This window comes from Hippoglossus stenolepis, chromosome 18, assembly GCF_022539355.2.
Source record: "Hippoglossus stenolepis isolate QCI-W04-F060 chromosome 18, HSTE1.2, whole genome shotgun sequence".
Lineage (NCBI taxonomy): Eukaryota > Metazoa > Chordata > Actinopteri > Pleuronectiformes > Pleuronectidae > Hippoglossus > Hippoglossus stenolepis.
In genome coordinates, this window is record NC_061500.1 from 14,234,567 (window position 1) to 14,247,255 (window position 12,689).

Sequence of the window (12,689 nt, forward strand, 5' to 3'; positions counted from 1 at the left end):
TGTTTTAAAAGAACTAGTTACAGGAAGTGAAAATGGAGGAAAAAAGAAAATCTTTTTTTTTTAGGGGCACTCCTGTCGTCTTTAGATGTTTATTCGCTGTCGCACAAAGAATCAGATAAGATACTCAATGCCGGTATCATGTTTGATAAATCTGAAGCTGGAGCCAGGAGCCAGTTAACCGAGCACAGCGAGTGTAAACAGGAAAACTGCAATCGGCCTAGCTGTTTCCCTTTGTTTACAGCATTTATGCTAAGCTAACCAACTTTAGTTCCACATTTACTACTACATGTGAAAGAAGTACTGATCTTCTCATCTAACCCTGCAGGAAACTAGAAGAGACTACTAATCTTTTTTAAATATTGGGTATATATCTGTCATGCCAATCAAGCTCTCTTTGGAGCTCCACCCAGGCTAAGGAGATGTGCTAGGGCCTTATTCCCATGGGCCCCAAAAGCCCCAGGATCATTGTTGTTTAAATCTAATTTATCAACTGTAGTAATTTGATTTGCTGCAGTTTGGGAATATTCACCAATAATGTACAACATTTACTGAAATGTAAGATCCTTATGCTGCTCAGTAGTTTATATTTGCCCGGTGGCCCCAAGAGGGTAAATCAATCCATACAAGGGCTAAAAATCTGAATATTCTGCCCTGAATGAATTTTTGCCCCTTAATTTATAACCTTGTGTTATATTTTCATCACTCTCCATTTGTTTGCTAGTTTGTATGTTTGTAACCAAGATTACATAAAAACAACGTAACCGATTTCCACGAAACTTGGTGGAAGGATCCGATATAGGTCATGGAAGAATCCATGCAATTTTGGTACTGATCCATATCAGGGGGCAGGGATCCAGGTAATTTTTTTTTTTTTTTATCACATTCATTAACATAGCAAGATAGGCCATTTTTCAACCGTAATTCATGGTTCTTGATGAAAAAACTTCCAGCCCTATTTAGGGGACTGTTGGGCCTTGGTAGAGGAATGGGCTGTACCATTCTATATACAGTACAATACAACAACACAAATTCTGGACCATTTATTTAGATCTAATAGAGTTAATTCGGATTTAAGCATCATCTCGACTGACAGAGAGACTTTACCTGTTCTAATTTGAGAAAGAGGGAGCGACTCTGAAGTGAAAAGCTGTGATGTCATCTCGAGTCCCATATGTATGCTGGGCTGTATCCAGCCCAGACAGAGAAGCAGACCGAGAGCAAAACACACCGGGCTGCCGGGAGGAGATGATGCACATACTGAGCATCCTCGCAGACAGGAGAGCAGAACCGCTGAACAATTCAGGTAAGACCCAAAACCCAAATAAAAACTGTGTTAGGGGATTGACTTTAACCTGCACACACACACACACATACATACACATGCATCTCCAGCATCGGTCTACATCACATCACCCAAAACAGAAACAGAGGCATGTTTTCTACGCTGCGTGTGGGTGATGCAAACACACAGCGTGGGCTCTGTCATGTATTTCTGACATGAAGGTTACACTGAAGCCGGTGGGGGGGGGATGCGTACTTTAACACTCTGCAGGATGTGATTTGGAATAGACACAGATATTGATCAATCCTGAAATATCTCATCGCGGTCAATGTTCACACCATTGAATAATAAATCAGCAGATTGTGAATCCAGGAGAGCAGGAGGGGTCTGAGGCTGGTGTAAAGGAGGGTCGCCTCTGCTGTGTGTGTGTGTGTGTGCACTGGGATGGGATGGGTGTGGCAAGTAGCAGCAGACCACTGGTCCTCCTCATCCTCATCATTAAAGTCATTCTTACTAATGTCTCTCTGTGCACTTGCTTTACATGGTGAAGGTCAGATGATAGATTTAGCAGGGCGGGTGGTTGTGAGCTCTGTTAATTAATTGCAATAATTACAAAATCTCCAGGGAAATGTGTCTGTCGATATGAGAACAACCTCTCATTAAGGAATGAATCTTTGTTACTGTATTGAACATGTTGACTCATAGTGTGCACACAGCATATACACAGTCGGAGCATCATTAGCTGAAATAACAGTGTTGGTTTTTTTTACTGCTGCAGCTGTAAGTACAAAATGGATTCTGTCTGGTTTACATATACATTTTTAATAATCCAAATTACCAACACTCGAGTGGAACCCCCTGTTTTACCTCAGAGGAACACTGGTTCCATGCTGTGTTCAGAAAGCTCAAATGTTTGCCAGAGAACATCTATTTTTAAGCCTTTCAAAAGGTTGTCAGCTTTTGTATTATTTTTAGAATATTTTCCTTGCTGTGAGGAATCCTTGTCGATGATCTAAGAGAAGCTTTAAAGTTAAAATCTGCATCTTTAGCCTGATGTTTGATATGATTATTTATTATATTTTATCATTTATTTCTAATATATCGATGTTTCAAAAAAAAGTATTCCTTTCCATCTATTTGACCTCTTATAGCTTGTTATTGATCATTTTATTTTATCTCTATTAAATATTGTATTGGTTTTATTAACATATTCCATCGTTTTTTTTATTGTGTGCTGTTTCAAATTATTTTACAATTTACATTTGTATCATCTTATTATCAGCCATTTTTCTGCGAACTGATTTTTACTAACCTGTATGAAAGATGCTATACAAATGAAGTTTGATTGAGTATTATTGATCATTAAAAGAAAACATTTTGTCCTGATAAGTGACAATGAAATCTCTATATTAATCTGCCACTAACTAACTTCCCATCTATTTCTTTCCATAGGCTTTTTTTATAAATACTCTGACGCCTGTGTTTGAACAAGCTGAAGCGAGGATAAACAGCATGGCACAGGAAGTAATTGATTAATCACAGTAATATGGACCTCATGAAGAGACTCTATGTTGATGACTCTTCAGTTTAGTCAGAGGAGCAAGTCACCATATCTGTTGTCTCCTGGACTGGGAGTGGATTCGCTGGAAAACCCGTAGCTCTTCTCTTTCTGTTAAGTCTTGTCTGTGAGGATCTCTGCAACAGCAAGCTCCTGTAAATATTTACATGCCGTGTCTGACAGCTGGGGGGGAAATGGAGAAGACCTCACAACTCCTCCTGACCTTTTTAACTCATGCTGGTAAGGCCCTACAGGCAGGGCTGGATGCTCCGACTGTTGTGCTGTTTAGGTTGTGTTAAACACAGGACAGAACTTGATACATAGATTTCCTATTTTGTTTTATGATACTTTGTGCCGCACCTCCCTTTCCCCTGTTCGTAAACCTTTTATAGAGGAAAAAAACTGGTTTACGTATCCAGGAAACCCTCACAGGCGTTTGTATGGGCTCTTGAATATATGTTAGAATATATTGAAACACTAAACATGTTTTGTTGCCATAAATATTTAGAGTAATGATAATATCCTTTATTTAAATTGCACTTTGAAACAGAAGTTTACAAAGTAAAAATACAAACAGTGAAGACACAGTGCCATTATAAAACAGAATACACACAGTACAATAAAGTAGCTCCATAACATTAACATGTTTGCAAAATATTCGGACTATAGATAATCTTTTTTGCCTTATATTTAGATATAGCATACTGCATGTACTGTTTGTGGTCCTGTTTTAACAATGTATGAAACAGCAGTAATTGGTATGAACTGTGATATCTTGCAGATATATTCCACAATATATTATAAATATACTGGAATATTCCAGGTACATGAAAATACTATATTTAAGTAAATTTAATTCTGTATTACTTATCACCTATTATTATATACGTGTGTATTAATATGGTTCTTGCTTCCTGTCCTCACCAGCAGAATGCACTAATGAAGCTGGTAATTTAGTGAGGATGAGTATCCACACTGATGCCTGTGTGAGTGTGTAGAGAAACTGTGCATCCCTGTGTAATCTGTCTCCTGTGCACACACACACACACACCATGGGCTGCGCCATGTGTTCCCAGCTGGTTGACATGTGGACTGTGACAGTGAGACGGACAGGCCACAGGGCCACGGAGCTCACCGCCTTCCCACACTTGCAGCAAGGAGGCTACCACAGAGTGACCGGCCTCCACTACATGTCGTCCTTCTCCGACGCTGAGGACTGCTGTGACGACACCAGCTCGGGCAGCTCCCTCACCTTGGACTGGCAGGGTCAGGGGCCGACGGCTGACACCTGACACAAAGAGGTGTTAGAATATAAACGTGTAAATAAACATGATGAAACTACACTGGGCATGTGGAATCATTTTAGATTATAGGACAAGATAGTGAATATCCCTTGTACGTTTGAAGGTCAACCACCAGCAGATGTGAGGGACATAACCTCAGTTGTGCACCTTAGCGTCCTCAAGTGTTTTGGCCTTGTGATCAATGATACAGGCTGAACTTCAGGGTACGCGGAGGCTGAAGGTAAATCTGACTGGCTACTGGCTTGTATGGCAGCACCACGAAAGCCATGTTGCCGCTCAATAGATCATACGTCATTACCTCTATATAACTAAACACTGTCCCATTTTAAAACATAGGACAAGATAGAGAATATCCTTTGTATGTTCTTTCTTACACACTAATTAATTCCTACCACCAGTTGATAATAAATGCAATGAAGAGGAACAGGATGTGAGGGATGTTGTTTTTCTCAACATTAGAACAATCGATTTAATACATTTTGTAACCCTGAGATCCAGTGGGAGAAGAAATATTCCATTGTTAAAGTAGCAGTACAACAATATAGAAGTAATCTTTTAAAAGTTAGAGTCCTGTATTCAAAGTCTTTCTTACTTAAGCAGAGGTGGACAGTGATAATCCAAGAGTTATACTTTAGTACAGTTTTGCAGTATTGATACTTTACTTGAGTATCAATTCTACTTTGTACTCCACTACATTTATCTACAGATTAAGATTTTGCAAAAAAAACCACAATAGGTTTGTACAATTCAGTTTTACAATTAAAACTGGCTCTACTGAACCAACTATAATATTAGATGTATCCATCTTTAAGTAATATATACTCATGATATATACTTCTCTACTTTTCACAAAAGGTAGTGTCTCCAAATACTTCTTCCACAACTGTGCTTAAGTACAAGTTATTAAGCATTATCAGCATATAATATATGCTGATATATATATATATATATATATATAAAATCATATATTGTTACATATCATGTTGTTGGACCATTGTAACTGATGCAGTGATGTTGAACAGATATTACTGTTGTAGTGAGTTTAGGTTACTTTATATACAGTAAAGTTGTACCATCTATAATAATGGGACATATTATAAAACTTATACTTAGACTACATGATATCATGAACAATTATATGCTTATTTGTTTTATGTGTAAAATCTGGATCTGCATCATATAAGTTGGTCAACGACTGTTGTAAATCCATTCTTTGTTTACTGTAAAGTAAATATTTTTTATGTTTACTGTAAAGTAAAAATATTCTGTGTTAACTGTAAAGTAAATATCTTTTTACTGTAAAGTAAATATATTCTGTGTTAACTGTAAAGTAAATATATTTTTACTGTAAAGTAAATTTATTATTTGTTTACTGTAAAGTAAATATATTTTGTCTTTACTGTAAAGTAGTTATTGTTGAAGGACATGATTTTCAAAATATGTTTTTTTCTGTGTAAAATAATAGACTGAAAACGAACCACTTAGTATGAGGTATTATTACTTATTACCTCTGAAATGTAGTGGAGTAGCATTTAAAAAGTGTAAACTGTATCTAAGTACAGTATGTTGGTAAATAAACTACATTATACCTCTACTGGCATGACAAAATCTTTTTCTCACACCGTACAGTATAAAATAATGTTGTGCTGAAACACTGATGAGCAGAATCATGGCACCATCAGACTTATGACTGAGATGAAAATGTCCCTTGTTTTGCAACAATCCCCCCCAAGGCCCATGTTTTGCCAGCAGGGATGAATACATTGTTCCAGTCTGACCACCATAGTCTACGTAAAAGAAAAGATGTGCTGGCTCCTGAAGTCAAATAGTCAGTCTCTGACTCAGACCACAGGTTCACGCCAAGGAAAGTCATTTCTTAGCCAACTTAAAAGACAGAGGGTGCGGCAGACTGTGGCACGGCTCCTTTTTTGTGTATTATAGTAATAAGACACTAATTTAAAAATACATTACTGTAGTCTACTGCAGGGGTCTTCAACGTTTTTCAGGCCAAGGACCCCCAAACTGATGGAGAGATGGAGCAGGGACCCCTTACTATTTATATTGATTCACAAAAATACATTTAACTATAGTATAACATCAATAAATAGCTTCTATTATTCTAAATAGCCTGCAGCCATGGATTGGTTATGAGAAAATGGGCTCCTGCAAACAGACATTTGACACACAACACATCCTTTCAGTGGCGTGGCTACATTTGTTGTTACTTTCTTCATCCTGTTGTGTTTATTTTTCATAATTGTGTGTGTCTGTGGTCATTGTGAGTCTTGTTTTGCATTTTGTCATGGTTGTGCCATCTTTATAGTATTTGTGTGTCTCTTTGAGGTCGTTTTACACGTCTCTGTGGTCATTTTATTGGCTTCAAAACAAGGAATGTCAACAGTCTCTTCATACTCTGGGTCAGGGCCCCCTTGGTGGGGTGAAGACCCCTCTGGCTGAGAAACATCATAAAGATTTATTTCCTGAACTAACAGAATCCTTGAATATGGCGATCATTTCTTTTACATGAGACTCACGTGCAAAGGCCAAATGTAACCTTACTCAAGAACCATTTTATACAGCATGCTTCAACTCCACTACACTTTAGAGGGAAATATCAAACCTTTTACTCCACTGTTCATCTGGCAACCAGGGGTGTTGCTACAGGGTATAGGCAAAGCAGGCAATTACTTAGGGCTAAGAGTGGACCCCCGAGAATGGCTGATTACACAATTTTTGTTAGGTTCAATAAAGGGCTCCCTGGTCTATTTTGCTTAAGGCCCCCATGATGTCCTGAAATGCTTCCGCGGGCAACTACAATTACATTTTAGATGATTTACAATGAAAATCTGACAAAATGCCAAGTAGTTTAAATTTGCTTCAAATGTATCAGCCACAATAATAAAATGCTACTCACATACAAGTTCTATGGTGAAATGTGTTGGGGTCAAAATCTGACTTCTTCCACGCAAATAAACATAGAAAATGATAAGTCATGTGTCATCATCTTTCAATAATGTGGGTAATTAGCAGAAATATGTAAGTTAAATATATAAAAATCTGGTTGCTTGAGTCCAAATAGTGTTTGAGAAATGTTGCTACCGCCTCCGCTCTCCTTTTCTTTTACTTTCTTACAAAGGCCACCAAACAGTTAAGCGAAGCCTCAGGGGATCAATTTTGGAGTGGCAGAGAAAAATGCAGAATGAAACATGGATTACAAATTTCCGTCTCCTCTGATTAACCTGCCATCATCCGAGTGTCTGCTGACGTCAGTGACGCTACAAAAAAGCCTGCGCTCAGAGGCACTCTCACTTTCTGCAGCTTTTACGCACGCACCAGCGCACGAGCCCCGGAGCTGCTCCCTCTGCAACTCAGTCTGGATCCACCCCATCTCAACAGCAATGGCAGTCATGATCAGAAACGAGGTTTTCTCCTGCTTTGTTTTCTACGGAGTGCTGCTGGTGGTCAAAATGTACATCTTAGCGATTATAACGGGGCAAGTGAGGCTGCGTAAAAAGGTGAGTCCAGGATTCAGAAGGAATCAAGGAAACCAGCGGTGAAAAGTCATATTGCAGCATTAATATCAACTTATTCTGTGGTTTTTTTCGCTGATTGAGTTTTGTTTTCGTTCTTTCCCGAAAGGCTTTTGCCAACCCCGAGGACTCGCTGAGACATGGAGGCTTACAGTATCACAGAGAGGACCCATATGTGGAGAGATGCCGGAGGTGAGAGCAGAAAGACATGCTTTCATTTTTGTAAAAAAAAACTAACTTGCATACTTTGTAGAGCTTTCAGACCAAAAAACTAACTATTATCCTGAGAAATATAGACAAAATTATTAATTTGTAAAGTTGGTTTCAAATAAATGTAGGACAAAGTGGCTTTAAGTGAAAATACTTATGTAAAGTTCTTTGAAATGTTGCTCATGTTAGTGACGTCTCACCACAGGGAGCATCATAAATATTGTCCAACCCTCAGTGTCTGCATTAGGATGCTGCCATCATGGTTATTATTCAATATGTGTGATTGCAGAACTCAGAATTTATTCCTCAGTCTGTCAAAAAGTTTGATCTCTAAGAATACCTCAGTGTCCCTGTGTGGAGAGATAAATAGGATTGCACAGCAGCAGTGTATTATACAAAATTCAGAAGAACATTCTCAAAATGTGTTCATATTTCCTGTGCAACGCTTCAGTGAGACAATGTGTTTTCCTCCACTGATATTCAATAAGAGTTGGCAGCCTTTAGTGCTCTTGCTTTGTTTGAACTTGTCATGATCTGTGACGTTAAAAAAGCAGATGTTTTTCTAATTGTATAAACTTTTCCTTCTGCGTCTGTCATGGATCACCCATGGAACATGGGACGGGAAATGCATTGGCAGACATTGACACATTTTTGGTGTTTTATTTGTTTTCCTTGGGCTACTCTGACACAACGGGTTCAAATAACCTGCCAACCTAATCACTTCTTTTGTAATCACTTTTGTAATCACTTCTGCAAGAGTTTTTGAGAGGGTAGCCTCCCAGAAAAATATTATTCCACATTTGAAGTCAATGGGTGGAGAGGCCGTTCTGCCAAAAAGAGAAAGTCACACTGCTGTTAAACAAGGTTCAATTGAGATGAACAGGTCTGAACTAAACTGATGAGTCACCACAGTGAGAAATCGCAGAATTCCCTGTTGGTTAAGGCCTTTTCCCTCTTTCAGACACTCCAATTCTCCAGAAAACCAAGATAATCCAAATAATGAGAAACCGAAGTAGAGGAAGAATCCTTTGTCGTACTTTGTAAAAACAGATGTGTGACCGAATCCTTCCTCTCCTACAGAGCTCATGTTAACGACATGGAGAACATCTTCCCCTTCCTCTTCCTGGGCGCCATCTACTCCCTGACCGGACCCTCACTGGCTGTGGCCCGCCTCCACTTCCTCGTCTTCTTCATGTGCCGCGTGCTGCACAGTGTTGCCTACCTGCTGGCCCTACAAGCACCGACCCGCTCCATAGCCTACACCTTCGCACAGATACCTTGTGTCTCCATGGCCCTGCAGATTCTCATGGCGGTTGCAGCTTATGCTTAAACACCCATCGATGAAGGCTTGGGGTGGTGGCTCGTAAGATCTGTGGCCTGTGTCAGAAAAAAAGCAGGAGTCGGATACTGAGCACACTCCTGGGAGGGAGATCGTAAAAAGACAAGAATGCCAGCGAGAGTGCAATACACTGCGAGGTGTGTGTGTGATCACGCCTCTACCGGGTTTTGTGAGATTTTGTCAGTATTTTAGTTGTGAGAATGTTTTAAAAGTCCAGTGAAGTTGACATTTTGTAGCGTACTAGTGTATTTAAAATGAAAATGAAGGTTGTTGCTCATCTTGTTTTTTCTGAAACCAGCTTTCGTTGAATTGACGATGGAATTTAAAACTCACAGTTGCCGACATTTGGCTCAAACTACTCGGGAATATTTTTCCAGCACTGCATTGCACAATGTGTTGATCCCTCACCCTCTTTTTTTCCGTGTTTACACACAACACAGACCAACATTCAGGTGGTGTCCTATCCACAGCGGCCTCGTCGGTTTCCTGTGTGGATATTCCATCTCTTGTGTTAACATTTGTTTGCATTGCTACATTCAACAAGGCATAATGGATCCTGGCATGATGACGTACGACGTGCTGACAGATTTTAATACCACTCAGTCGAATAGTTTTCAAGTGAATGCTTTCAACTGTGTGTCTCTTTAAGAGCCTTTAAAGGAGAAGGAAAGGTAAACTAACACTGTTTGTACTGAGAAATGTATCTGACAAGAACCTGCAGAGAAAGAAGAACATAAGTGTCATGTGAAAGAGCTCATCTGTGAAAACTGTTTTAAAAAGTATTGTAATCATAATTTATTATTCAGCGTACATTTTGTGGGGAATAAATCAAACCGAGCTGACCCATCCTTTACTTGAACACAATTAGTCCAGTATTTTAGTCATTTTAGCAGATGGATCACTGTTTACTCTGCCTGGCCGTGCAGAGACAGTGTGCTGTATTGTTAAGGGGACGGGGGGCCCCACTTTCCCTGTGGCAGTGTGAGATGATCCAGAGGTCTGAGGCAGGCCTCCAGCATTCCTCCGCTTATTATGTAAGACCTTTTGGCCGTGCTGCGCTCTTTTTTATATCATAATGGGCTAGACGGTGCCGGGAAGCCATAGACTCTAGGCACTCATGCAATCATGCTCAATGTGGTTACAGTTAAGTCTGTGTGTGTCACCCGCCCGCGTTATGAGCAAGATGTTTGGACATTTTCACTTGTGTTTGTTTTCCAAGCTGCATTGCCAGTAATCTCATGCGCAGTGACTTTCCCTCTAGTGACGATGACTAAACCTGGCATTAGAGAGCAGCAAAGTTTTGTGATTATAGTTTTTATTCTCTATACAAAAGAAATATAACAGACCCAGGGAACGTGGGATGGCCGTTTTGTTTTTGAATGAATGAGCCTTAGCAATACATATGATCTGCGTGACACCCAAAGCTAATAACAAGCCAGCAACACGGGTGTGTCCATTTGCATGACTGGAGTGGTCGTAGCAACCTGCCTCTACCTCCAGGGTTTTAAAGCAACAAGGCACATGTCCTTCCTCCTATACCACTCCACCTCTCCTGTGTTTCACACTCACAGGAACTGACTCACACTCAGTGGTGGCATGTAACAAAGTACATTTACTTTCTCATACCTGTACTTTCCTTAAGTAGGTTTACTTTGGGGAACACTCTTTTACTCCACTACATAGCACACTTACATTTAAAAGCAAGTATTTACTGACTTCTAGCCAAGGAGAAAAGTTAATGTGGTACTTTTACTCTTACTTGAGTACATTTTTGTTATTTACATTACATTGCATTACATTACCTACTTGAGTACTTCCTTCACCACTACACACACGCACACACCTAACCCTAATCTTAACCTGAACCTAACCTTAACTTAACTTAACCTAAACCTAACCTTAACGAAACAGTAAACATGTCTTCACCTAAATATTTAATAATTTGCATTATGGGGACTTGATTTTTGTCCCCATAAGGAAAACCAGTCCCCATAATGTGACTGCGTAAATTACAAAAAAAGAAATGACATATCACAATCTAGTTTAATGAGCTGACTGGAAATTAGGACTAGATTAAAAATGTTTTCTCTACGCCGTAGCTGGTGCTAACTCTGACAGGAACCCTGTTTTTCTTCCCCCTGCTAGGGAATCAGTTTCTGTTGGACTGGATGGTGTGTTCCTGTTTTCTCAGTGGGTGTCACCGTGTCTGTCTCCTTCAACCAGGAGCGAGAATAGTGAGCAGCAGAGATTTAAAAAGCAGTAAACATATTGCACTTACAGCATTATTTATCCCCACCTTGTGGCCACACACAGAAAGTACTAATCAACACACAGTTGGCTCCAGTTTTCAACTACAGAGAACAAATCATGTGCGTCATCACATCTGAACCTCTCATTAACCGGCATGGCAGCACAGGAGCTACATATAAGACCTTTGACTTTGTGTAATTATAGTAAATATAACAGTGTTTCAGACGCAGACACACTTTGACTTGGGAGGTATTAAAGCCTGTAGGTAATGAGAGGGTGTTTCTTTATCATGGAAAAATCACGGCAACATGGTGTTGACACTCAAAGTGATACAAGCTTTGATAAACTGAAATATCTGTCAAAAAAGAATCCACCTGTCACCTCAGGAGCTCGGCATCGATTATCTTTCTGTCATACACTGATTCAATGAAGCTGTCAGCCTGAGAAAAAGCTTTAGGCTACTGTAATGGAAATTTGTGGATGTGATGTTGCATGAGCAGACGTGTATGTGGAAGATTGACCAGATTGTTTATCTAAAAGGGCAACTTTAGGTTTATGATTATTGCTCAGAGACTTTTACTTTATGGTGTCTCTTTGCAAATGGTTGGGATCTCACATCTGGGGCCTCACTCGAGGGGTCTTCCACAGAGACATGAAGGCAGGATAGCTCCCACCCTGATAAGACATCAGGAGGGTAATAAACACATTTACATACCCAATGGGAGGGGGCTGTGGGTTATAAGAACACAACTCTCATGTCTGTTCTTTGCTCATTTGTACATGTCATTCAGGTGATGTGTACTGTGAGTCCATCGGAGTAGTGTGAGTGAATTGAGGTTAAAGACCAGTCGAGCTGCTGCATTCTGGATGAGCAACAGAGGTCGGATGGCACTAGCAGGTAGACCTGCCAGGAGGGAGTTGCAATAGTCTAGGCGTGAGATGACCAGAGCCTAGTCCAGAAGCTGCGCCGCCTTCTGAGTGAGAAGGGGACGTATTCTCCTGATGTTGTGCTGCATGTATCTACAGGAACATGTTGTTGCAGTAATGTTGGCAGTAAGGGAGAGTTGACTGTCGAGTGTCACACCCAGGTTCCTTGCAGTCTGGGTGGGGGCTAAAACAGAGTTGTCAAAGGTAATAGTCAGGTCGTGGGTAGGAGAGCCTTTCCCTGGGAGGAAAAGTAGTTCAGTGTTGTCAAGGTTGATTTTCAGGTGGTGTG

At 40.1% G+C, this 12,689-nt stretch overlaps 1 protein-coding gene across 1 annotated transcript; it reads left to right on the top strand.

The window, feature by feature from the left end:
- Window positions 1–7,454: 7,454 nt before the first annotated feature.
- On the top strand, window positions 7,455–10,082 carry ptges (prostaglandin E synthase). The gene is made up of 3 exons (XM_035141831.1): window positions 7,455–7,659; window positions 7,784–7,866; window positions 8,965–10,082. The coding sequence occupies exons 1-3, from the start codon at window positions 7,543–7,545 to the stop codon at window positions 9,212–9,214; spliced, it is 450 nt and encodes a 149-aa protein (XP_034997722.1). The 5' UTR covers window positions 7,455–7,542; the 3' UTR covers window positions 9,215–10,082.
- The last annotated feature ends 2,607 nt before the right edge of the window (window positions 10,083–12,689 follow it).

Excerpts from the sequence above, each read along its gene's own strand:
- ptges (XM_035141831.1), top strand. The coding sequence starts at position 7,543 with ATGGCAGTCATGATCAGAAACGAGGTTTTCTCCTGCTTTGTTTTCTAC. Across the intron at positions 7,660-7,783 it reads AAGTGAGGCTGCGTAAAAAG|GCTTTTGCCAACCCCGAGGA; the intron begins GTGAGTCCAGGA and ends CTTTCCCGAAAG. Across the intron at positions 7,867-8,964 it reads TATGTGGAGAGATGCCGGAG|AGCTCATGTTAACGACATGG; the intron begins GTGAGAGCAGAA and ends CCTCTCCTACAG.